Here is a 27,413-nt window from a genome sequence, read left to right on the forward strand (position 1 = left end):
TTTCCCATAAAATTATTAACTTTATCTGGGATAAATTTCCATGTTTGTTATTCACTCTCTGGATACCTCATCCCAGTGGTTATTCTTCTTCTGCAAGCTTCAATATGGCAGCTAGTTGTGGTGGCTGCACAACTGAGTCTACCCTGTTCTGAACAAAGTCCTTAAGTACACATTTTCCAACATGGGCTCATAGAGAAAAATAGAAATTAGGAGTTGGAGTAAGCCATTGAGCCTGTTCTGCCACCCCTCAATATGATCACGGGAGGTGATGGCCTAGTGGTATTATCGCAAGACTTTTAATACAGAAACTCTGGAGACCGGGGTTCAAATCCCACCATGGCAGATGGTGGAATTTGAATTTAATTTTTAAAAATCTGAAATTAAGAAGCTGCTGATGACCGTGAAATCATTGTTGATTGGTGGAAAAACACATCTGGTTCACTAATGTCCCTTAGGGAAGGAGATCTGCCATCATTACCTGGTCTGGCCTACATGCAACTCCAAAGGCACGATTAACTGCCATATTGAGGTGGAAAAAAAGGCTACAATGAAAAATTAGTTTGAAATTTTAGATACATGTCTAATGCTGTTTACCTGCATATCTGTCATCCCAAGATGGATCCTTAGCTGATGGAAAGGAGACCAACATCATGGGACACCCTTCAGTGACCTCCTCTTTGCTGAGTGTTAAGTATTTATTGCATCTTAAATAATTGCAAAACAGTGTTAGAAGTAAAGCAACTAAAATGTGTTCAACAAAACTTAGGAGAAGAACTTACAGAACCTTGTAATTTTATATATAAAAGCAAGATTTTTGGTATTTCCTTCTTTCCATTTGTCGAATTATCAAGACGTTTCAAAGCATATTATTACCTGGGTGCAGCTTCTGGATTCCATAGTACCATGGAATCCCTACAGTGCAAAAGGAGGCCATTCTGCCCATCAAGTCTATCCCAACTCTCCGAAAGAACATCTTACTCAGGCCCATCCCCACCATCCTATCCCCATAACTCTGTGCATTTATCATGATTAATCTACCTAAACAACTGTGAGAGTAAAATCGCAGCACCTGGAGGAAACCCACGCAGACGCAGAGAGAACGTGCAAACTCCACATAAACAATTACCCGCAACAGAATTGAAGAGCTGGTGCTGTGAGGCAGCACAGCTAACCACTGTGCCACCATGTCACCTTGGATTCCTCCAATGGATTTTTCATAGGGTAGAAGGAAGGGAAAAGGTTAGGGATGTACGATCAAGAGTAACCCATTCAGTCATCAATTAGATTATGGTTGATCTACGCATCAATTGCATTTACTTTGATTTATATCCCTTGACACTGTCGCACAAGAAAAATCTAATCAGTCTCAGTCTGGAGAGTTTCAGTTTATTCTGTATGTATAGCTTTAAATGTAGGGGTCAGAATTCCATAATCTGGAAGTTGAAGGTCTAAACTGCACTTGTATATTTTCCACTAGCTTTTAAATGCCTGATTTCCCACTGCAGGCCTCTAAGGAAAGCCACCTCCATACGCTGCCCTTTGCTTCTGGTTTACAGGTTATGGTACACTCCACTGTGTAACGCAGGGCAGAACAAGATAATAGAGACTTAAGAATTGATTAATAAGAGACATTTCTTCACTGAAAGAGTGGTGAGCCCATGGAATTCATTAACATAGGAAGTAGTTGATGCCAGAACATTGAATTTATTCAAGAGGCTGCTGGATATAGCACCCACCACAATCCAACCCAGGTCCTGCCGCCATGCATTTATCCTAACTAGTCCCCCTGACACCAAGGGGCAATTTAACATCAGTCCACATATCTTTGAACTATGGGAGAAAACCGGAGCACCCAGAGGAAACCCACGCAGACACGGGGAGAATGTGCAAACTCCACACAGAGAGTGACTCAAGCCAGGAATCCAACTCGGGTCCCTGGCAGCAGTGCTAACCGCTGTGCCATTGTGCTATCAATATACAAACACTTTTCCTGGGGCTGAGATTTTCCACATGCCAGCCATGTGATGGAGGTGACCGCCATTAGCCAGCGGTCGGATCTTTCAGTTCTGCCAAAGGCAATGGTGTTTTTCATGGCTCATCGGTTGCGCCGCTGGGAACCCCCTGGTTAATGGCAAGCCACCCCCATTGTAGACAGTCCCAGTCCCTGATCTTGAAATTGAAAAGTTAGGTGTTCCTTGCACCGAGGGCAGACCAATTCCACTTCCACATTCGGAGTAACAACAAACAAGATGGTATGAATTGAAAACAAAATTTCAGTCAAATTCGCCAAGCAAGTGTGGTGAAATGGAAATAAATTTGGAGAACTTTTTTTTTAATCATTCATTCAAGGGATGCAGCCATCCTGGCAGGGCTAACAGGGATGCATTGGCAGGGCTAACATTTATTGTCTGTCCTTAAATTGCTACAGGCTGTGTGGTGTAGGTAGACCGACAACATTGCTATGTGGGCAATTTCGGGAGTTTGACCTGGCAACAGTGAAAGAAAGAGAACACATTTCCAAGTCAGAATAGCGTTTGACTTGGAGGGAAGTTGCATATGGTGGTGTTTCCAGTTGCATGCTGCCCTGGTTCTTCTACGTGGGAAAGCCTGTTGGCTTGGAAAGTGGAGAAACAAATTATAAATGAAGGGAGCATTAATAGAGTCTGTGTGGAGTTTGCACATTCTCCCAGTGTCTGCGTGGGTTTCCACCGGATGCTCCTTTTTCCTCTCTCACTCCAAACATGTACAGATTAGGTCGGGTGATCATGCTAAATTGTCCCTCAGTGTCAGAGGGATTACCAGGGTAAATACAGGGATAGGGCCTGGGGTGGATTATCAGTGCAGGCTTCTTCTGCACTGTAGGAATACTATCAGAGGAAAGAACAAAAGAAAAATGTAATTACAACAACTAAGATACACCTGACAGCAGAAGACTGTAATTCTTTGGAATCCTACATGCATTTTATTTGCAAAGTTGAATGCGACCAAATAAAGCTGGGTTCACAAGCACCAGCTATTATGTCGCCACGTTTGAAGCACTGCTTTGACTTACATCTCATCAAGGTTATTCTCCCGAAAAAACCAATAATTTGTTGCTTTCAATCCCAACTCTTCCTTGGAACCATCAAGACCGATAAATATGCTGAATCCTCCCACTCCGTGCTGCACCATGTTCAGCTGAGACTGGATCACTGCGAGGTCAACAGAAAGATCATTAACCATCATAATCCATTCAGAATTGAAGAAGGGATTTGCATGCTCCTGAACATTAGCATCATAAACGAGAATTGCTGGGCTCAATAATAACATTTCTAGGATTTTCAGACCTCAGATTAATCTCGCGCATTCTGGTGACTGGTTGAAGAATCTAATCGGTCACACATTCCTGACATTAGTGATGTGTTTATGAAGCTCTCCCTGAAGAAGGGAAATGAAGAATGGAAGCTGGTTACCCGATTGTCACCATTAGGAGCTTTTCACTAAGAAAGAGCTTCCCTTCTCCGTAAATGCTTCTTCCTCTCCACTGACAGCTGTATATACTAAAGGGAATGGATAAACTACCTGGGCCACTGTCGGGCCAGCCACAATTCCCCTCCCGTGTTGACAGGGCCCCATGAATCATTCTTGTAATAAAATGCCTAAATATTAAAATTAGAGAAGTGTTGCAGAGGCTGCTGGAATGCCTTCCTTTTCTCCTGTGAGGCTCCAACAGCATCTTCCATTCTTCCCGCTCTGCCTACAGTCTCTTTCGCCGTGTCTTCCTGCTGCTGGTATTAGGATGCAGCTGCAACAATGGTCAGACAACTAATTCAAACAACTTCATTCCCTCAAATTCTTGTTGCTGCCTGTTATGCGCTGTTTAAGCATTTCCGTTTGGAACTATATGCTTCTTCCGATAAAAGACTGAGTCAGAAACAGGTTTCAAACTAAAAATGGTAAACATAAGTTACCATCTCCTTCACTTCAATCAGTTTGCTTTATTCAAATAAAGATGGATTTTCTACTAAATTGCTTTCCTTTTTACATGTTCCTTCAGCTAGCCAAGGTAGCTGAGTTCTGCTATTGTGTAATCTCAATGATACACAAGGGGGAAAATTTTCCTGTTCTGTCCGCCCACAGGAATTGAAGCAAGTGAGGGGTGGACCATGGAAAGGCCTGTTGACCAGAAAATTGAACCCTAGAAGTAGAAACAAGAATAGGTTTCCAGGCCCTTCGCGGCTTGGTGGGATTTTAAGTTTGCAAATTGGGACAGCTGCTTTCCACGCATGCGCAAAGTCCAGGTACGTTATTTATGGGATGCCCAGTGCACGTCGAGCCACCAACCTCCCAAGATGATATCCCCCTCTTGTGCCATCCTATCCGGTCTGTAAAGCCCTCCCACCACACGCCCAGGATTTCTAATCACTCCGTGCCCAGGAGTCTGGAATCCATTGCGGAGTTTGGCAACTTCACTCCCAAAGGGAAAACTTTACTTCTGTCTTGCATGCTGCTGAATGACCTAGCTGGAAGCACATAGTAACTAAAATAATTGATGGGTGTACACATTGAGGTAAAGGCTTTCCAATTCATAATGAAGTTCGGTCTCTCCCATTATTGAACCATTAAAATGCACTTATTTTGAAACCTAGTCACTTGAATTGCATATTTCAAAAATAAATACAAGGTTAAAATAATCATAGAATATTAACGATAACAACAAGCTATATTTCAGTAGCACCTTTAACGTAATCAAATATTCCAGGCTCTTCAGTGGAGCTAAAAGCAAAATTGAATAGAAGCAGTGTGCAGAGGTACAGGGAAATGGCACAAGACTGGTACCAAGCCATGATGCTTGTTTGGGGGAGCCAGTACAGACATGATGGGCCAAATGGCCTCCTTCTGCATCAATTCTGTGATTCTGTGAAGTCTGACTCCAAGGCACAAAAATAGATATTAGATCAGTCGATCAAAAGCTTGGTCTAAGAGACAGGTTTTTAAGGAGTGCCTTAAAAGGAGGAAAGCAAAGTAGGGAAGCTGAGAAGTGTAGGGAGGGTATTCTAGAGCTTGGTGTCTAAGCAACCAAAGGCATGGCGAATGGTTCAGCATTTAAACTCGGGGATGCACAAGAGGCTAGAATTAGTGGAGTGCAGAAATCACACATCGTTGTGTGATGGGAGCAGATTACAGAGATATGGAGGGCAGAGGCAATAGAGGGATTTAACATAGAGGATGAGAATTTTAAAATCAAGATGTTGCTAACATAGGTCAGCAAGCACAGGGATGATAAGCAAATAGGGCTTACTGTGAATTTAGACACCAGCAACAGATAGGGCCAAAAATCAAGCAGCAATCAAATTTATCTTCTGATAGTTTGCAGCACGGTGGCAGAGTGGTTAGCATTGCTGTCTCATAGCGCAAGGGACCCAGGTTCAATTCTAGCCTTGGATGACTGTATGGTGTCTACACTATCTCCCCATGTCTGAGTGGGTTTTCTCCGGATGCTCCGGTTTCCTCCCACAACCCAAAGATATGCAGGTTAGGTGGATTAGCCATGCTAAATTGCCCCTTTAGTATTCAAAGATCATTGAAATCATAGAAACCCATCAAAGCAGAAGGAGGCCATTCAGCCCATCGAATCTGCACCAACCACAATCCCATCAAGGCCCTATCCCTGTCACCCCACATATTTACATCGTTAATCCCTCTAACCTATGCATCCCAAGAAATTAAGAGACAATTTAGCATGGCCAATCAACCTAACCTGCACATCTTTGGAGTGTGGGAGGTTAGGTTATGTAATGTGTAGTTTGGAGGGATTAGTGAGGTAAATACGTGGAGTTATGGGAAAAGGGTGGGATCTTCTGTTGAAGTGTCAGTGCATTCTCAATGGGCCAAATGGCCTCCTTCTGCACTGTACAGATTCTATGATATGCCAGCTTACTAACTCACATGTATATTCCTCTTTCATTTAAACAGCTACTCCTGACCCATGAATGAAAGCAAAAGGAAAATATGTAACAGATCACACACATACCGGAAAGGAGAACTCATCGCTTAAACAAAGACTCAAACAATCGATTGTGACCTAGGCAACCACAAGTTACATACTTTAAACTATTTAATGTGGTGTTGCTCTTTGTATTCTGTAGAAATAAAGTTCCAACATTCACACACCTGGTTTACTTTGCAGTGCACGAGGTAACAATTTTTTGTAAGTATTAAATATTCCAGCATCAGATATCACAACAGGAGCAAAGAGGTTTATTTCTTCTTCACCTTTCTTCACAGTCACACCTAGTAAAGAAGTGGAAAAACCCTAAGTAGCAACAATTAAACACAATTTTACTGTCACCCAATGCTTAAACCACGGAAAACACTAGAACCACGCTTACCACATGCCTGACCATCTTGATTTATTAGTATTTGTTGGACAGGCGCTCGCGTAAGAACATCGCCACCACTTCTTGTAATAATTGGAATTATGTGAAAGGCGATCTCACTTGCCCCACCCTTTGGGTACCATGCACCATTCTGGTAGTGCTGGGTAACGAAGGCGTGCATCAAAAAGCTGGCATCCTTAGGCAAGACTCCTGGAGAGAGAAAACGAGACACCACTGCAACTGGGGGATAATCAACTGACTTATTAAATTCCAATTCCACACAAGATGGCTGTAAGTAAAAGTACAAACTATTGACTCAGTTGCAAATCTACGTATTGCCAAAGTTTTTAAACCGCCTGTTGGGGGCCATGTTGAGCAATTAACAAAGGGACACATAAACTATAAATGAAGTCTCAACATCAACATGACACTAAGCACCGACAGAATGAATAAATCCAGAAGTCACGTTCAGTTATTAACAGCGAGAGAAGGATGTCAGACGCGATCCGAGTTACATGAGTGCAACTTTCATAAATCTATCTTAATAAATTAATTATCTGGAGATGTTTCTATGCCGATTCAGTTTTTGGAAATTGAAGCAAGAGGAGGCCATTCTGCCCATCGAGCCTGCTCCGCCATTCATTTTGATCATGGCTCATCATCAATGTCCAGAACTTGCCTTTCCCCCATATCCCTTGCTCACTATAGCCCCAAGAGTTGTCTTGAAATCACACAATGTTTTATCACATTAAATCAGAAATCAAACAAAATTTAGTTGCGGTTACAAAGCTAATGACCGAGTCTAACTCAGGTGAACTATAAATTCCCAGTGAATTCAGATTGAGCTTATGCTGCGTGTATAGGGAATCAATCAACAGTGAAGTTTGAAGTGGCAGAAAGGAATTAATTTACTATGAAATGATCAAACTAAATTTCGTCGAAAGTCTATTCATAAATACTAAATTTGTGGAAGAGGATTCTAACAGTATGGGCAGGATTACATATTTAAATCACCAACATAGGGGAATAAGAAATAGAAGCAGACGGAGGTCATCTGGTCCCTTGAGCCTGTTCTCTCATCAAGAAAGATTATGGCTGGTCTCTTACTACACTAAGGTTCCAACACTATCACCACATCCATTAACTATGGAAAGTTTTTGTCAGGAATCCAAGTAGGGAGCAACAAATCCTGGTTATATGTACATGATGAGTTGAGAATTAAAGTACAAGCAGCTTTGAGACCGGGACAAGTCCAAATTTCTTAAAAGTTTTGCAGTTGTAGTCCTTGAGTAACACAGCAGCTAGTCAGGGCCAGATTTTCAACTACTGAGGCAAGTGGGTTGAGTTGGGAGATTTCTAGCCGGGCTGACTCACTGTTGAGGGATTCCTGTGCATGGTTTGCTTCAGTCTATTCAAAGACTTCATTTTAAAGATATTTCTGCCTATGTAACTAACTCTGCTAAAGTTTAAAAAATTAATTTGACTACATTTTAAAACTCAGAAGGTATGCTGGGTTAGCTGGAAGTTGACTGCATTTTTGAAGGTGCAATGCAAGCAAAACAGGATTTTCATCGGCCAAACAAAGTTGTTCATAAACAACATCCGCAAGGCCTGTGTCTTCAAGTTAGGGACAGCGGCCGGAATGTTACCAACACGCCCACCCATTGCTCGTAAGATCGCGCCCGAGGCCAACGGAGAAACTGGGGTGGGCGTGGGGTAAAAATCAGGGCCAGCATGTGCAAAACCATTTCAATAACAAAGATAAATAATGACGTATATTGCAGTTTCAGCTCTGTGTTTGCAGTTCAGTTCAGCTTTGTTTTAGGGTTCTGTTTTGATCAGTACAGGTCAGGCAGGAGAAGCCAGTCTCTAACTCTCCAGCTTTTCCCTTTCCTTTTCGCTTTTGTAATGATTTCATTTTAAGTTCCGTTCAATAAAAGAAATTAATTTAAACGCTGTGCCAATGCCCTCTTCGTCTATTCAAAGAAATAAATGGACCTAGCACTCACTTTGGTTTAAAGGATCCCATTAGACCTGATTTTTGTTCCAGTGAGTCAAGGACGAGGTAGGGCCAGTCACATGGAGCCTGGAAGCAAATACTTTGCAGCCAAGAAGGTGAGTGAAGGATGAGGGAGCTGGTTAGAAGGTCCTCCTCAGCTCTCTGGGACTTGGTCTCTGCTGCTATAGACATTTCTGGACCCTCTAGCCCTCACCCACTTCTTATGGTTAACTGCACCCTGATGCTATTTCCATGCCAACTCATTAACTTCATGCAATCCACATGCCCCCTCGTATCCCAATGCCACCTCCATGCAAACTCATACCCTCCCACCCAAACCCCATGCCAACATGCCCCATGTCAATTCCATAATCACACACTCAGTAATCACCTGGGGCAGAGCTTAGGCGCCATGTGAAGACATAAAAATAAACATCTAATGATGTAATACAGTTCTTATTCATAAACACTTGACAGGTGAAATAAAATCCCATTCAAGAAGTCTATTCAAAACTTTTAAAGCCCCTCAAGTAGTTATTCTCTTATAAAAGCAAATTTCTAGTCATTAGCCACATAAAAAAAACAGATAATACTTTAATAATTTATTTAAACTATCAACGAAACTGTGAGTTCAGAAGCCCTGATGAAATAATTATAGCTTCTGAAACACAGCCAAGTATTCATACCCACACAATAATACTCCTTGCCTCTATCAAAAGTGCACAATCAGATAGCATTTTTTTTAAACTAATTCCAGATGGCCTGTCGACCAAAGCCATCCAGCAGAAAGATTTTTAAACTCCCACTGTAAGCCTGTTTGTTTTATGTTTAAAGAGCAGGGAATTTAAAAACTTAAGATTGCGACATTTAGATCAACTTTCTCTGCCCTTCAGAAGTGTTTACGTCTACTTCATTAACTTGTGACTCCGCACTCAGGGTTGAGGCCATTGCAGCAATCAAAATGGGGTCTGTTTGAACTCAGCACTAAGTTCCAATAGCTCGGCTGAGTTTGGCTTCCCCACTCTGTGAATCTTATCCTGCCGTCTATCCCCATTGGCAAGAATTGGATCTGCTGCAAATGGGGCAGGACATCTGCATCAAAGTCCTGTGTGTCATTTTTGAAGGTCTGTAGATCTTTCCCAACCTCGTGAAAATCCAGGCCTAAATGTCAGTTCCCGATGGATATGTCAAGGGAGGCCTACTGTTAGAAAATACTTACTTTGTGGCAGCCGTCTCCTTGTATTAGGAGAAGCCTTTGTTTTTGCCCCAACTTTCGCTGGGTTTCCAACGGTCAGTTCTTCAGAAGAAGCTAGTCTATTTGTCCGCTAAATCCGCTAATCCTGTCAACTTTGTTTTTTTTTCCATAAATGGCAAAGTTTCAAAAGCGACCAGCAGCCCTTCAGTAGGTGCTGGAGCCAGCCTTACACTCCTCCCCCACCATGGTCCCAGCACTAAGAACACTGCATCATCACACAAGGTGAGCACAGGTTCATTCAGTGCATTTAGAGCAATGATATCAATGATGGGGGAAATTGGAGATGCGGCTTCACCACATAGCCCTGAGTAAAGGTATATGTGTTGCATAGGTGTCATGCAGATCAAGCACAGAGCCAGAGGTGTGATGCAGCAAGGACATGGAAGCTTTGGAGAGAGTGCAAAGAAGATGCTCCCTGGTCTTGAGGGCATTGGCAATGAGGAGAGGTTGAATAATCTAGCATTGTTTTCACTGGAAAGAGGGAGACCTGATAAAGATCTCCAAAATTATGAGGCACATAGATAAGGTGGATAGTCAGAGGCTTCTACCCAGGGTGGAAGTGTCAATTATAAGGGGGCACAGGTTCAAGTTGAGAGGGGAAAGTTGAAGGGAGATGTGCGGGGGAGGTTTTTCACGCAGAGTGTAGTGGGTTCCTGGAATGTGCTGCCAGAGGAGATGGTGGAAGCAGACACATTAGCAACATTTAAGAAGCATCTGGATGGGTACACGAGTATGGAGAGAATAGAGGCATACAGACCGAGTAAGAACAGGTTTTATTTTAAAGTTTAGTTAGGGCATCGTGATTGGCATGGGCTTGGAGGGCTGAAGGGTCTGTTTCCTGTGCTGTATATTTCTTTGTTTGGAAATCAGAAGCTAAGATGCAGGCAACATCCAGATGATGGTGCATCAGACCCAAGTCGTAAGATACATGACCAAGACATCATCAGAAAGAGGCTCGTTAACCAAGGTCATTGCCCAAATTTCTGATTCAAATGATGTCCAGTCCAATTTTTAAACCTTGTGCACTGCAAATGAAAAGAATCAATGGGAACATTTTCAAAATAAACTATATGTGCAATTAGTAGCCACACAACTTTAAATTTAAGGAAATAAATTGCACAGCAGCAGTTGTACTTGATTTATTCCCTTCCCACCTCTGGCACATTCCAATCCAAGGTGAATGCAGTGTCTGAGTCACAAACTATGTTTACACAATGAATAATAATTTATTGGAATTTTAATGAGCTCCGAGCACTCGTAAGGCAGAGATAACCAAGGGGAAGAAGCTCTGCATGTCGAAGATAAACTTCAACTCCTAAAAGAAAGAAATTATCGAAAGTTGGCAATCCATTTGATTTCTCATTTGTTTATTCATCAGGTATAGCAGGGCGATGACGCACAGTGTGAAAAAGCATCTTCAGGAGAAGATGAAGGGATAACCCATTTATTCCAGAGATACAGAAACCAACCCATTAAGCAACACTTCATGGTGAGGTGAAAAGACTTCTTTATGGTTAAGCAGCCCAGGATGGAAATCAAAACTTAGCAATTGAACTAACTGTATCCCCCATCCGTTACTTGCACAGAACACCTTGCTGCCATTATGTAGCTGTTTGCAGCATGTATTTGGGTGTTGATCTTTGGTGATGAATTTCTTGATTATCTACTGCTGATAAATTGTCCATTAGTATCAGGGGGGTTAGCAAGGTAAATATATGGGGTTACAGGGAAGGGGTCTGGGTGGGATCGTTGTTGTTGCAGTCTCGACGGGCCAAATGGCCTCCTGCTGCTCCATAGGGATTCAATGATTCTATGACATTGTTCAGATTGAAATTGAGTGTTAAGTGTTTGCTTTTCCTGTTGGATGCAGCTTTTTTTTGAAAAAAAAGAGGATGTTTACAGATGCACCATAGAAAGCAGCCTTTCTGGTTGTATCACAGCTCGGTATGGCTCCTGCTCTGACCAAATCCACAAGAAACTACAAAAGGTTGTGAACATAGCCCAGTCCATCATGTAAACCAGCCTCCCATCCACTGACTCCATCTACACTTCCCGCTGCCTCAGGAAAGCAGCCAGCATACTCAAGGACCCCGCACACCCCAGACATTCCCTCTTCCACCTTCTTCCGTCAGGAAAAAGATACAAAAGTCTGAGGTCATACACCGACTGACAATAAGAACAGCTTCTTCCCTGCTGCTGTCAGACTTTTGAATGGACCTACCTTGCATTAAGCTGATCTCTCGCTACACCCTAGCTATGCCTGTAACACTACATTCCACACCCTCTCCATTCCTTCTTCCCTATGTACTCTATGAATGGTATGCTCTGTCTGTACATTGTGCAGTAAACAATACTTTTCACTGTATCAAAATACATGTGACAATAATAAATCAAAATCAAATAAAATAAAATCAACTCATTGCATCAACCTGAATCAGTCATAGAACACAGAAGGCTGCCATTCAGCCCATCACCTTCTGTGATGATCCTCTGAAATTGCTACATTGGAGCCATTAGTTGGCTCTTTCTCTATGGCTCTGCATATTTTCCCTTTTCAAACCAATCCAATTCCCTATTGATATATGCTTCCACCTCACAAAGGTCTAGCAGAAATTTCCACATCTCCTGAAAGAGAAATCTCAGTGACCTGTCCAATTCATGGAAATGGAAAATGTTTGCTTTCCAATGGGCTTTTTGCAATTAACTGTGAAAAGAAATCGCTTCGTAATGCCAATAATATTCCAAGGAAAATTCAGGAAGTGAACAGAGTTCCTAATAGAAGTACAATTTAAATTTAGAAATACTGGAGATATAAATATTCTAAATGTGACGGCACAGTGGGTTAGCACTGCTGCCTCACAGCGCCAGAGACCTGGGTTCAATTCCTGGTTTAGGTCACTGACTGTGTGGAATTTGCACATTCTCCGTGTCTGCATGGGTTTCCTCCGGGCGCTCCGGTTTCCTCCCACAGTCCGAAAGACGTGCTGATTAGGTGCATTGGCCGTGCTAAATTCTAAATTCTCCCTCAGTATACCTGAACATGCACCGGAGTGTGGTAACTAAGGGATTTTCACAGTGGCTTCATTGCAGTGTTAATGTAAGCCTACTTGTGACATTAATAAATAAACTTAAACTTAATGGCCCTGGTTTTACCAACACGGCCAACCCAAAATCGGGGTGGGTGAGGCTCGCAGAATGGCATTCTCCATTGTCCTTGGGCGCAATCTTACAAGCCTCGGAATGGATTACCAGTAAAATTACAGCCAATGTGTGCAAAATGCTCAACTCATCTATCTCTAGCTTTAGCAAGGAGCCCAACACAAAGCTAACAGTGATTCTATTTCGGCAGCTAGTGTGTTTAAATTATTCTTGTGAAAGCATAATGCTGAAATTGAATGTTGTCAGTTAGTGCTTTGTTTTACCAAGTATTCCACAAATTGCTGTAGCTGTGATAATCAGAATCAAACACACCAAGAAGTGCAAGCTAAAGTTAAATTTGCCACTTACTCTATTAGTGAGAAGCACTGTACACTGATATAAGTGAAAGCACATTACCGTAATCCCCACAGATGTAACACATGATGGCTCGAAGGTCTTTATTATTTGTCAGCTTGTTAACCACATCTGAAAGTGGGGTAGTTGCCTGTTTGAAGACTGAAGAGATCCAGTGGATCATGCCTGTCTTTATGAGGAAGTTGGCCAGTGGAAGAGGGATCATTTTCATAATTACTAACAACGGTGCTCTTTTGGTGACCGCCTAGAGAAAAACAGAAAACATGCATCAAGAAGTGAAGAAAGAACTAAAGTCTTTGAATGCATTCATGCCTTCCAGCTCCCATCAGTCAGAATTCCGTGCATGAATCCCTCTCATCCAGCTGCAGCCAAAGTCACTGATTATCGGCTCAGTAAGCTCTCCTTCAGGCAGTGTTGGAGATAGTGGCCACGCTAACCTTCTCTGCCCATGTAATGCAAAAGAGAGGAAGCCCATAATTACTCCCTTCTGCTCTCAGATCTTGTTATCATTTATTGTGGATTCCAGGAGGTGTCCTCTGTAAAACATCTATTTTCCATTTTAATGATATTGGGTGTCACTGGCTGGCCAGCATTTATTGCCCATCCCTAGTTGTCTGAAAAGCAGTTGAGAGTCAACCACATTGCTGTGGGTCTAGAGTCACATGTAGGCCAGGCCGGGTAAAGATGGATAGGTTTCCTTCCCTAAAGGACGTTATTGAACCAGATGGGTTTTTCCAACAATTGTCATAGGTTCCATGGTCAGTAGATTCTTAATTCCAGATTTTTTTTTTATTGAATTCAAATTCCACCATCTGCCATGGCAGGATTCGAATCCGGGTCCCCAGAACATGAGCTGAATCTCTGGATTAATAGTCTAGCAATAATACCACTAGTCCATTAACAAAATTCCATCCATGCATGGAATATTGACTGATGGAGTTGGGAGACAAGAATGCATTCAAAGACTTTCAAAAGGAAAGGAAGCTTGGAGATGCGGATACATAGATGTCACAATTTTTTTTTTTAAAAGGGAGGGCAGAAGCCAATGCCAATTTGAGCATTGTGAATGAATGTGGGATACCTACCCAAAGAAAGGGATCCATTAACTAAGAAAAACATTAAACACATTGCAAACAATTAAATGAACCCCAGCAGAAACAATTGTTAAAGTCCAAGAAATCTGCTAACTACATTCTTGAACAAATCAAAGAGGCTGTGGTGTTGTTGAATTGTGGGGCTTTGTAACTCCCTTGGAACAGTTCGAACATTCTGACAGATTCTAACAACAGCATATCAAGTTAGGAGGGACTAGGACTTTTGATAGCAGATTTTAATCCTCAATGTAATGTAGCAGAATTAAGGAAGGTAATACAGTGTTAAACAAAACTTGTTGATCTAAACAAAACAAAAATTATATTTTAATTTTCTGCCACAGGCTAAAATGAATGCACCATTTCTGAAGAGAATACAATGAAAATAATAACTATTTCAATCTCCGCACCTAACTGAACTGGCCCTATTAATGCTCACTGAGCTGGAGGGATGGATATCATTGTACTCCAGTGCGTTTGTCAAAGTGTAGTAAAGAGCTACACTTTGACAAACACACGGGAGTACAAGAACACTATTTCGAGGAGCAGCACAGTGGTTAGCACAGCTGTCTCAGTGCCAGGGACCTCGGTTTGATTCCCGGCTTGGATCACTGTCTGTATGGAGTTTGCACATTCTCACCGTGTCTGAATGGGTTTCCTCCAGATGCTCCGGTTTCACAGTCTGAAAACCGTGCTAGTTAGGTGCACTGACCCGAACAGGCATCTGAGTGTGGCAACTAGGAGAATTTCATTGTAACGTCATTGCAGTGTTAATGTAAGCCTAATTTGTGACTAATAAACTTTAAGTTTCACATAGGCTGGCAGACTGATGGTAGCAATGCAGCGAGTGGTTAGGAACTGGAATGCGTCCAACTTACATATCTCTGGACATGAAGGGGCAATTTAGCATGGCCAAGCCACCTAATCTGTACATCTTTGGACTGTGGGAGGAAACCGGAGTACTCAGAGGAAACTCATACAGACACAAGGAAGAAGTGCAAACTCCACACATACGCACTGACCCAAGGCCAGAATCACACCCGGGTTCCTAGTCCTGTGAGGCAACAGTACTAACCACTGTGCTGCCCATGGGGTTAGATGTGCATGTTGTTGAATGTGGCAGGGCAGGGTGAGAAAGTAGTTAAAGAGACATGTGGGATCTAAACTTCATCAATAGATACATTCAGAGCACACAAGTGCAACAGGTAATCAGGAAGGCTAATGGAATAGTTATTTCAAGGAAGTTGGAGTGTCAGAGTAGGGAAATCTTGCTGCAACTGTACAAGGTACTGGTGAGACCACGTCTGGAGTACTGTGAACAGTTGTGGTCCCCTTATTTAAGAGAAGATATTATTTCATTGGAGGCAGTTCAGGAAAGGCTCACTAGGATGATTCCCCCCATATGAAGAGATTGTCTTATGAGGCAAGGATAAACAGGTTGGGATTCTACTCAGTGGAAGTTACAACCATGAGCGGAGATCTTGTTGTAACATAGATGATTCTTAAGAGGCTTGACAGGGTAAATGCTGAGAGGATGTTTCCCCTCATGGAAGTCTAGGGCCAGAGGGCACAGTCTCAAAACAAAGAGGTGCCAATTTAAGATTGAGATAAAAAGGAATTTCTTCTCTCAGAGGGTTGAGAGTCTTTGGAACGCCTTGTCACACAGAGCTGTGGGGAAGGAGGCCTTGTGTATATTTAAGGCTGATATAGATAGATTTTTGATTAGTAAAGGAATCAAGAGTTTGGGCAAAGGGCAGGAAAGTGGACATAAAGAATGTTGGATCAGTCATGATCCTATTGAATGGCGGAGCAGGCTTGAGGGGCCGCTGTTCCTACTTCTTAGGGTCTTAAAAGCAAGGAAGGTACGATGAAATAAGAACAGAAAACAATGGAAATATTCAGTATTTTGGGCAGCATCTGTGGAGAGAAACAGAGTTAGCATTTAAGGTCAATTACCATTTATTAAACACTGGTTTGGCCTCAACCCAGCAAATTGTGTCACTTTCCAGGCACCAAACTTTAAGAAGGACGTGAAGGCATTAGGGATGGTGCGGTAAAGATTTACCTGAATGGTTCCAGGAGTGAAAGGATGCGATAACATGGGTAGGTTGAAAAAAAAAGCTAGGGTTTATATCCTCGCAGAATGAGTCTAGACAGAGCAGGTAGAGCCCATTGGCAAAAAGATTGAGAACTAAAGGGCACAGATTTAAAGCGAATAGCAAAATAACAGAAAGTGACACAAGGTTAAACTTTTTATTTTTACACCGTGTAGGGTTAAGATCATGAATGCACTGCTTGAAAGGGTGGTGGGGGCAGACTAAGTATTAAGGCTTTCAAAAGGGAATTGAATAAACACTTAAGAAGTAAAAAGATATTGCAGCGCTTTGGGAAACAGCCAGGCAGTGGAACTAGGTAAATTACTGTTACAGAGGGTCACAATGGACATGATAGACCGAAATACATCCCTCTGTGATCATTCTATGATTCTACAATTCTAAATACTTCAGAATGAATCCTGCTATTATACACGTTTTTCAAAAGTCACCTTTGCAAGCTCCAGAAACTTATCAATTGCTTCGCTTTCCTCTGGGAACTGCTTCTTCAAGTAAGCTCGATAATTTTGCTTTCCGCCACAGAGTTGATATGTACGCCGGGTCTGATGGTCTCCCAGGATTACATTGTCAAAAACGTCATCCATTTTTGCCCATTCCAGTTGGCCATCTGTAATCTGGTCCACCAATATCCGCAGAAAAGATTGTTCATGGAGCTCCCCTATGTAGTGAATTCCTGAAATAGTGCACAGTGGATACTTTAAGTGGTAAATTCTCTAAAGAAGGAGAACGATATTTGAGGTTACATATAAAGATCCAAAAGCACACAATTGATTCATATATGCTTCTGCTTTCTCAGCCAAGAGTTTATCAACAGGGGGTTTGAGTTTAAGAGCTGTGGGGTTATGCTACAACTATACAAGACATTGGTGAGACCACATTTGGAACATTGTGTGCAGTTCTGGTCACCTCACTAGAAGAAGGATGTGGAAGCATTGGAGAGAGTGCAGAGGAGATTTAGCAGGATGCTGTCTGATTTGGAGGGTAGGTCTTATGAGGAAAGGTTGAGAGAGCTGGGGCTTTTCTCTTTAGAGTGGAGGACGATGAGAGATGACTTAATAGAGGTTTATAAGATGATGAGAGGGATCGACAGAGTGGACGTGCAGAGACTATTTCCTCGGGTGGATGTAGCTGTTACTAGGGGACATAACTATAAGGTTCATGGTGGGAGATACAAGAGGTCCGAGGTAGATTCTTTACTCAGAGAGTGGTTGGGGTGTGGAATGCACTGCCTGCTGCGATAGCAGAGTCGGACACTTTAGGAACTTTCAAGCAGTCACTGGATAGGCACATGGAGCACACCAGAATGATAGGGAGTGGGATAGCTTGATCTTGGGTTTGGACATAGCTCGGCACAACATCGAGGGCCAAAGGGCCTGAACTGTGCTGTACTGTTCTATATTCTAAGAGTGCAGGCAGCTCGGTGGTCAAGATATCTGCGTTCAACTAATTCTGAGATCTTGAGCATCCCTGATGTTAATCATTCTACCACTGGCGGTCAAACCTTCAGCTGCCTGGGTGCTAAGCTCTGGAATTCCCCTACAGAAGCCCTCTTGGAAGGCACTGCTGATAAACTTCCTTGTTGACCAAGCTCTCAGTCACCTGCCCTATAACATCACGTGCTTTTGCATCAAACTTTGTCCGATAATGCTTTAATGAAATACTTTGAGGTGTTCAATTACATTAAAGGTGCTATGTAAACACAAGTTGTTGTTGCCAGTCTTTTGAAGAGGTGTTCTGTAACTGGAAACTGATAAATGTGTGAGACCATTCCTGTGAAACTCCCCTAATTAATTTTACATGCCAGCTTTTTGGAGCAGTGCACATTCTCTGCATTCTCCCAAATGGCCAAATCGGGGCGGTACGGTAGCACAGTGGTTAGCACTGTTACCTCACAGCGCCAGAATGCCAAGTTCGACTTTGGCCTCAGATCACTGTCTGCATGGAGTTTGCACATTCTCCCTGTGTCTGCGTGGGTTTCCTCTGGTTTCCTTCCACAGATGTGCAGCATAAGTTGGTTGGCCATGCTAATTTGCTCTTCAGCATCCCAAGATGTGTAGGTTAGGGTGTATTACTAGGGTAAATATGCGGGGTTATGGGGATAGGGGCTAGGTAAGATTCTCCATCAGAGTTGGTGTAGACTCAATGAACTGCTTCTTCACTGTAGGGTTTCTATTTATTTATTATTGTCACAAATAGGCTTACATTGACACTGCAATAAAGTTACTGTAAAAATGCCCTAGTCGCCCCATTCTGGTCCCTGTTTGGGCACACTGAGGGAGAATTTAGCATGGCCAATGCATCTAATCAGCACATCTTTTGGATTGTGGTAGGAAACCCACGCAGACACAAAGAACATGCAGACAGTCACCCATGGTCAGAAATGAACTCGGGTTCCTGACACAATAAGGCAGCAGTGTTAACCACTGTGTCACCCAATTTCCTTTAAGGCAATTCTTAAAACAAGCTTTGGGTCATCTGAACACATAATACCTTACATGGTTTAGTGTCATACTTTGTTTTATACTGCCCTGGTGAAGATCCTGAGATGTTTCATTATGTTAAAGGCACTTTATAAATATAAGTTGTTTTTGCTAATTATCTGGTCAGCACGTCCCTCTCAAACACTACAAAAAAGCAAGCCACTCACATTAGTCATTTGGCAGATATCACTGTAGATAATTGACAATCATGTGTTGACATTCTCCTTGTGTCTGCGTGGGTTTCCTCCAGGTGCTCTGGTTTCGTCCCACACTCCAAAATGTGTGGGTTAGGTGGATTGGCCATGCTAAATTGCCCCTTAGTGCCAGGGGAACTAGTTAGGGTAAATACATGGGGTTATGGGGATAGGGCCTGGTTGGGATTGTGGTCAGTACATGCTTGATGGGCTGAATGGCCTCCTTCTGCACTGTAGGATTCTATGATACTCTAGAACTGCTCCTATTGTTATTGGTTGAAAAATGTCTATGGCAGAGAAACACAGAACGAAAGAGAAAAGGACTAAATGTGTCTCACAAAACAAGCATACTAGTTTCTTTACAGCAAATTTCAACCCCAGGTTCTCTTACCAACATCAAACTCAAAACCATTTTTAATATATGTGTGGCAACATCCTCCAGCTTGGTTGTGCTGTTCCAGCACCAGAACGCGTTTACCGGCTTTTGCCAGCACTGCTGCTGCTGAGAGTCCTCCAATTCCACTGCCAATCACAATGGCATCCAGGTCATCTGGCACCTTACTTGTGGTAAAGCCTGAAAAGTTATCACAAAGACTTATTAAAATCAACAAAGAAAAGGGTTAGGAGCCATACACATAAATATCCACAGGTCGACACTGAGGCAGATTCTGAGCAAAATTTTGATCAGATATAATGCCTGGGGGGAGGCAAGGGTCTAGTGGTATTACTGCTAGATTAATAATCCAGAAACTCAACAAACGTTCTGGGGATCTGGGTTTGAATCCCACCACAGCAGATGTGGAATTTAAACTCAATAAAAAAAAATTGGAATTAAGAATTTACTGAAGACCATGAAACCATTGTTGGAAGAACCCATCTGGGGTTCACTAATGTTTTTTGGGGAAAGAGATCTGCCATCGTTACCTGGTCTGGCCCACACGTGACTCCAGAGCCACAGCAATGTGGTTAACTCTCAACTGCCTCCCTAGGGACAATAAATGCTGGCCAGTGACACCGATATCCCACGAATAAATAAACACTAATTTTCCAAAACATATCTGCTGGACAAAGATGTCTGGGTTAGATTGATTGGCCATGCTAAATTGACCCTTGTGTCAGGAAGATTAGCAGGATAAATGTGTGGGGTTATGGGGATAGGGCCTGGGTGGGGTAGTGGTCAGTGTAAACTCAATGGGCCAAATGGCCTTCTTCTGCACTGTAGGGATTCTATGATTCTATGGACAGTGTGAAGATCCTTTGCAGAGGCTGCAGACCAGCACAGAGAAAAGCAAGAAGTGTGAATCTCATTCCCCTATGTTCCCCTCTCCCTCATAACAATTAAAATATGTATACATCTCTTGAATTTAGCTGGCTTACACTTGGGAAGCAAAATAAACGTTGTACCTACAATCACTTCTTGGTGTGAGGGGGAGGGGGGAACTTACCTATTTGAGAATAAGCAACTAATGTCCTGTAGGGGAGCAAATCTACTCTCCTCACCTGGTCTAGCCAACATGTAGTAATGCAGCTGGCTCTTAAATTGCCCTCCAAAATAGCCTTGTACGTCATACTATTCAATGGCATTTCAGGATGGGCAATAAATGCTGACTGAGCTAGCAACACCCACATCCCATAAATGAATAAAAAGACCTTTGTAATTTTGTTTTATAATCTGGAATTTCTGCTGTGCTAAGTGATTGCATGCTTCGTTATACCCAGGTTGTTGTTTCTGTGATTTCTTTATACAAGAGGTAAGACATAGGAGCAGAAACAGACCATTCGGCCCATCGACTGATCTGACACAATAATCTTCAACTCCACTTTCCTGCCTTATCCCCATAACTCCTGATCCTTTACAGATTAAACATCTATTTCAGTCTTGAACATGCTTTACGGCCCAGCCTCTAAAAACCCCCTATTGCAAAGAATTCCACAGACTCACCACCCTGTGTTGATTTGCAGCACCAACAGACAAAGGGACCTGAATTCTCCCACCTCGCCGAGGGCTAGGATTCTCTAGACCCGCTGCGGTGAATGGAGATTCGGCTAAACGCCAAATTCTCCATTCTCGCTGGCAGTAAGGAGTGAATGGCTGGAGAATTACAGCCACAATAGACACCTGGCAAAGTCAACCACAGATTTTTAAAAGAATAAACACTATGAAGTTCCCAGATTTGGAAGGGGAGCAGAAAGAGATTACTTTTACTAGCAACCTGCCAGTAATTAATGATAGGGCTTGACATAAACCTCAAATTACATGTCTCTCCAGATCTTAATAAGCACATTAACCCGGAATCTCATGATTGTGAACGTTAACTGCAGAGCTAATGCTGCCGGAATGTGGAATTTGAAACTTTTCTCTCTCTCTCTCATGTGACACCTTTACGGAGAACTCTCTTCCTTGCTTCTGGGTCGGTCACCAGAGGCTCCGGCGGTCTCCTGCTGTCCCCGGCAAACGGGTTTGGACTGCGGGCTGAGCGGCGGAAGATCCGGCGGTAAAGTCCCATTAAAAAGTACAAACTCAACAGCACCAGCCCCGTATACAACCACATCTTCTCCCCGCGCTTGGCTGCTCTCACTGGAGGCTGAAGTCCACTTCCTTGTCCAATTAAAGGAGTTCCAGCCAATTAAAGGGAGGCAAAAAAAAAATTGGGAATAAATTGCAACCAAAAAATTAAACATGATTTTTTTTTAAAAAGCATGCCAAACACTCGTCAACCAATAGCGGCTAGCAGAGCTTTGCACTTGACACCATTTGGCAGAAGAATGTTTAGTGCTGGGTTGTGTCTGACTGTAATGTAGAGCCATATGCTACACTAAGTTTTTTTTTGCACTGGGATTTGGGATCTAGCACAGTAAGAAGTCTCACAACACCAGGTTAAAGTCCAACAGGTTTATTTGGTAGCACAAGCTTCCTCCCTGTACTCTGGTTTCCTCCCACAGTCCAAAGATGTGCGGGTTAGGTTGATTGGCCAATCTAAGAAAATTGCTCCTTAGTATCCAGGGATGCGTAGGTTAGAGGGATTAGTGGGTATAATATGTAGGGATATGAGGGTAGGGCCTGGGTGGGATTGTGTTCGGTGCAGACTCGATGGGCCGAATGGCCTCTTTTAGCACTGTAGGGTTCTATGAGCTTGTGGCTTGTGCTACCAAATAAACCTGTTGGACTTTAACCTGGTGTTGTAGGACTTTACCGCCGGATCGAGCGCTGCCCCTTCGTTAGGTGAGTGGGAGCAGGAGAAGGGGCAGCGCTCCAAAAGCTAGTGGCTTTTGCTACCAAATAAACCTGTTGGACTTTAACCTGGTGTTGTGAGACTTCTTACTGTGCTTACCCCAGTCCAACGTCGGCATCTCCACATCATTTGCAATCTAAGCAGAGAATTGCTCATGCGTTAACTGAGTTGTATTTGTGGCAAAATTTGGGTTTTATTGGTCAGACTGTGGGAGATGCAGAATCCGTATGTGGCGGAGGAAAAATTTCCTTCATTCGATTCACGGGTGGGATTTTATGGTCGCGCTCGCCCTGAAACTGGAAAACCCTGCCCAAGGTCAATGAACCTTTTCATGATCCGGCCCTCACCCGCTACAATTCCTGTGACAGGGAGCTGGGAAAATTTGTCTTGACCTGTCCAAGAGTAAGACAGTGGCACAGTGGGTAGCACTGCTGCCTCACAGCGCCAGGGACCCAGGTTCAATCCCAGCCTTGGATCACTGTCTGTGTGGAGTTTGCACGTTCTCCCCGTGTCTGCATGGGTTTCCTCCCACAGTCTGAAAGACATGCTGGTTAGATGCATTGACCCGAACAGGTGTCAGAGTGTGGAGACAAGGGGAATTTCACAATAATTTCATTGCTGTGTTAATATAAGGCTTACTTATGACTAATAAATAAAGTTTAAATAAAACAACAGCAATTTGCATTTATATCTTCTTTATTCATTTGTGGGACATGGGCATCGGTGGGTGGCCAACATTTATTGCCCATATCTAATTGCCCGAGGGTAGTTGAGAGTCAACCTCATTGCTGTGGCTCTGGAGTCACATGCAGGCAGATCAGGTAAGTACAGCAGATTTCCTTCCCTAAAGGACATTATTGAACTAGATGGGTTTTTCCATCAATCATCAATGGTTGCATGGTCATCAGTAGATTCTTAACCATATAGCACTACTGATATAATGACATGTCCCTCCCCGTTTCATGGGAGTATTATAAAGCAATATTTGATCAGGAGCCACATAAGACATTGGGGCATATATCAAAAGCTTGATCAAGTGGGCTGCACAGTAGCACAGTGGTTGGCAGTGCTGCCTCACAGTGCCAGGGGTCGGGGTTCAAATCCAGCCTTGGGTGACTGTGTGGAGTTTGCACGTTTCACCTGTGCCCGTGTGGTTTTCTCCGGTGCTCCAGTTTCCTCTCACAGTACAAAGATGTGCAGATTGGGAGGATTGGCCATGTTAGATTGCCCCTAGGTGACCCAAGATGTGTAGGTTATGTGGATTAGTGAGATAAATGAGTAAAGTTACGAGGATAGGGCGGGTGGTGGGCCTGGGTGGGATGATCTGTCAGAGAGTCAGTGCAGTCTCGATGGTCCAAGTGGTCTCTTTCTGCACTGCATAGATTCTATGGTTATAAAGGTAGGTTTTAAGGCGCATTTTAAAAGAGGAAAGTGAGGTGGAAATGCTTGGAGCCTTTATGCAGATTTAATAAGTGGAGTCATTGGATAACTGATCAAGTGGTACTTTGTATGGAGGGTTTGTGCAAGGAGCCTAACCAATCAGACTGAAGGATCCTCACTGACAAACAGGAAACTTAAAAAATCCAAATTTAATTTAAATCATTGTACAAGAAATGAAAAGGAACATAGGATTAAGGGGAGGCATAAATGGTAAGAAAATTTGATTTTCATTTTTTAAATCTTCATCTGTCTCAGTTTACCCTCTGATTTCACCTTCTCTGCTGTTTGGCCATTCACACCCTTTATTCTCTCTATGGACTGTCATTAGTAGCCTTTTCCCCTGGTTTCTGTGCCTATGACTCATCTTTCATTCCCTTGCCCTGCGGTATAAATATCTCCCACTTTCTATACCATTTAGCTTTGGCAAAAGATCATCTGGACTCAAAACGTCAGCACTTTTCTCTCCTCACAGATGCTGCCAGACTTGCTGACTTTGGTTTCAGATTCCAGTATCCACAGTAATTTGCTTTTATTAAATAAATGGTTTGCTTTTGTGCTGTAGAATTCAATATGTTTATTCTGTACTCCCAATCATTTCTCGCAGTTGAAACTGGATAGAAACATTTTAGTGCAGATGGGAAATTGGCCCGTTACTTTCAGGTGGGGATTCCGTTGCCTTTAAATTTAATTTTCTATTTTTCTTTTACTACTTTATTTCAGGATAAACCGCTGCCATTATAATTCAAATTGAAAAGCTTTCATTAAAATACATGAGCTCTACACATTACCTTAATTCAGGTTAATAATATCATTCACTAATTAATTCACAGAAAGCCATTTGGTATGTAATATTGGAAACCACTCGCTCTTTCAAGTATTTAAAGGACTAATGAAGCTTTGTTATAGCAGTATACTGAGTATACTGGTAAGAATTACACTCAAGTTAGACAGTGAGATAGAAGCTTAAGGCCAGAATTCTTTTGCTGTTCAAGCCCCACTGCTGCTGCCGCAAGTGAGGATGGAGAATTTGGCGCTCAGCCAAATCTCTGTTCACTGCAGCCGGATTGGAGAATCTCATCGGCGTGAATGGCTAGAGAATCCCACCTTAAGGCCAGAATTTTACCCACCCCGATGCCGGGGGCAGGCCAGACTCAGAGAACGGAATTCTCCATTGGTCTCGGGCAGAATCGTACAAACCCCGGGTGGACCTGCCGGTAAAATTTCCTCCTAAGTCTCACAAAGTCATTTCATGAAATGCAAACTATCTGCAGGGTTTTAAGGAGGCTGACCCCACTGCCATATACTGACAGCATCCAATTTCCTCTAACTGCTTTCGTCCATCACTAACTCTATCATGTTGGTAACTATTCTTGACGCTTTGCCATGTGGTAGTGGAAGAATGTTTGTACGAACAACAGATCTACACTCTCAAGTTAGATAATGGGATGAATGAATAATCATATTCGTCTGAAAAATAACAACCAACCTCAATTTCTTCTGAAATTGTGCAGTATTACTTGGCAGTTACTTTGCAATACGTTCTGCATTTTTTGTTGAATACTCATTCAAGTGCAACATTGACGTAAGAATGTTTTGGCACTTGGCTAACTAATTAATTAGCTAACCACTGTTTGCTAATATTTAATTACCACTGACAGGAAATCACTTTGTTGAGAAGTAATAATGATAGAATCATACAAAGCAGAAAAGGCCTTTCAGCCCATTGACACGTGAGCAACACCTGACCTATCACTTAATTCCATTTATCAGCACTTGGCACATAGCTTTGAATATTGTTGTGCCGAGTGCTCATCTAGGTACTTTTTAAAGGATGTTCATGGAATCATAGAAACCCTACAGTGCAGAAGGAGGCCATTTGGCCCATCAAGTCTGCACCGACAACAATCCCAAACAGGCCCAATCCCCACAATCCCATACATTTACCCCACTGATTCCTCTAATGTACGCAACTCAGGACACTAAGGGGCAATTTAGCATGGCCAATGCACCTAACCCACATATCTTTGGACTGTGGGAGGAAACCCATGCAGACACGGGAAGAATGTACAAGCTCCAGACAGACAGCGATCGAAGCCGGGAATTGAACCCAGGTCCCTGGAGCTGTGAGGCAGCATTACTGATCACTGTGCCACCATGCAGCCCAGGCACTGTGAGGCAACTCGCCTCAACCATCCTCCCAGGCAGTGTATTCCAAACCGTCACCACCTTCTGGGTAAAAAGGTGGTCACAGCCTCCCAAACCTCCTGCCCTCACCTTGAACTTGTGTCCTCTGGTGACAGACCTTTCAAATAAGGGGATTAGTCGCTCCTTATCCAGTCTGTCCATGCCCCCTCATAATCTTGTACACCTCAGTCACCCCTCAGTCTTCTCTGCCGCAATGAAAACAACCCAAACCTATCCAATATCTCTTCCTCTGTTATCCTCTGGTAACATTCATACTTTGGCAGCCAAATATTTAAATGAGTAAATTTCTGGCCTGACATTTTGTCAAGCCATGTAGACCAGGACAGTTGCAAGTTTTGGATCTTGTCTATGCTGATCTCAGGTGTTGCACGTGTGTTAATGGTTTTGGACTAGGAAAGAGTTCCACAAAAAATGAATCATTATCCCAAGACTACTGTTAGAAAACAAAGTTTGATAAAGGTAAAGAGAGGGTCAGGCTCTGCTGATGCTTCCAATGGCAAGAGAACACATGAGAAAGGACTATACAGACAAGGTTACCACATAGCTTTGTAGAACTCTGCCAGAAAACATAAAGGCCGGAATTCTCCAGCCGTTCAAGCCAGCAGGATTCTCTGGTCCCATCGGCAGTGCACCCACTTCCACAGGCTCCCCGCCAGCATGAGGTGATATCAATGGAAATTCCCATTGACAACGGTGAGGCCAGAGGACCCCACCGGTAGCAAACATCGCATCACCACCTGTAAGCAGGAAACTAGCAGCTGGAAGGCCGGAGAATCTTGCCCAACATGTTTATTCTGGTACATGATTCTATTCTAATCAGCAAATGTTTTACACTGAATGTCATAATATGAATATTATGTTTGCTGCCACACAGGATTGGCCCAGTTAAAATTCTAAAAGTGTACTTACATAATTCCTGTTCTCGGTACAGAAAAACAATGTACATTTTTCATGATGACTAATTTAGAAATTTTAAAACATTGCTTTCCTGGAGGAGGCAGAGGAGACATGCAGTTTCTGATTTTGTCTGAAGTTTTAACTTTCATCAATTGGATTTAGTCTTCACAGCTAATTCTGACAGACTGCTCAAATATGTTACATATCAGATAACATGGACAAGCGTGATTGCCCCATGTTGTTTGAACAGTGTGGCAATTGTACCATACCACTTGGACAATGGCAATATGAAATTATTTCAGTCTGTGTTACACTTTCATTCTCTTCAGTTAACATTCTGAATACTTGAAATAATAAAGTTTAGTTTATTTTATTAGTGTCACAAGTAGGCTTACATTATCGCTGCAATGAAGTTATTGTCAGAATTCCCTAATCATCACACTCCGGCGCCTGTTTGGGTACACTGAAGGAGTATTTAGCACGGCCACTGCGCCTAACCAGCACATCTTTCAGAAAGCCAGAGCCCACGAAGGAAATCCACACAGACATGGGGAGAATGAGCGGATTCTGCACAGACAGTGACCAAAGCCGGGAATCAAAGCCACATCCCTGGTACTGTGGGGCAGCAGTGCT

The 27,413-nt window shown here is 42.8% G+C and overlaps 1 protein-coding gene across 2 annotated transcripts in view; it reads right to left on the reverse strand.

Moving 5' to 3' along the window:
• LOC145358974 (all-trans-retinol 13,14-reductase-like) overlaps positions 1 to 21,557 on the reverse strand; it is a 39,440-nt gene extending 17,883 nt beyond the window's left edge. For both annotated transcript variants that reach the window (XM_080213328.1, XM_080213327.1), the window contains exons 1-8: positions 21,386 to 21,557; positions 19,397 to 19,579; positions 16,763 to 17,004; positions 13,169 to 13,370; positions 6,372 to 6,569; positions 6,154 to 6,273; positions 3,053 to 3,191; positions 595 to 704 (exon numbers count right to left, since the gene is read on the reverse strand). In XM_080213328.1, coding sequence (XP_080069454.1) covers positions 595 to 704; positions 3,053 to 3,191; positions 6,154 to 6,273; positions 6,372 to 6,569; positions 13,169 to 13,370; positions 16,763 to 17,004; positions 19,397 to 19,579; positions 21,386 to 21,557 — 1,366 coding nt within the window. The remainder of the gene's footprint in view (positions 1 to 594; positions 705 to 3,052; positions 3,192 to 6,153; positions 6,274 to 6,371; positions 6,570 to 13,168; positions 13,371 to 16,762; positions 17,005 to 19,396; positions 19,580 to 21,385) is intronic.
• Positions 21,558 to 27,413: the final 5,856 nt, after the last annotated feature.

This window comes from Carcharhinus amblyrhynchos, chromosome 27, assembly GCF_965287045.1.
Source record: "Carcharhinus amblyrhynchos chromosome 27, sCarAmb.v2.hapA, whole genome shotgun sequence".
Lineage (NCBI taxonomy): Eukaryota > Metazoa > Chordata > Chondrichthyes > Carcharhiniformes > Carcharhinidae > Carcharhinus > Carcharhinus amblyrhynchos.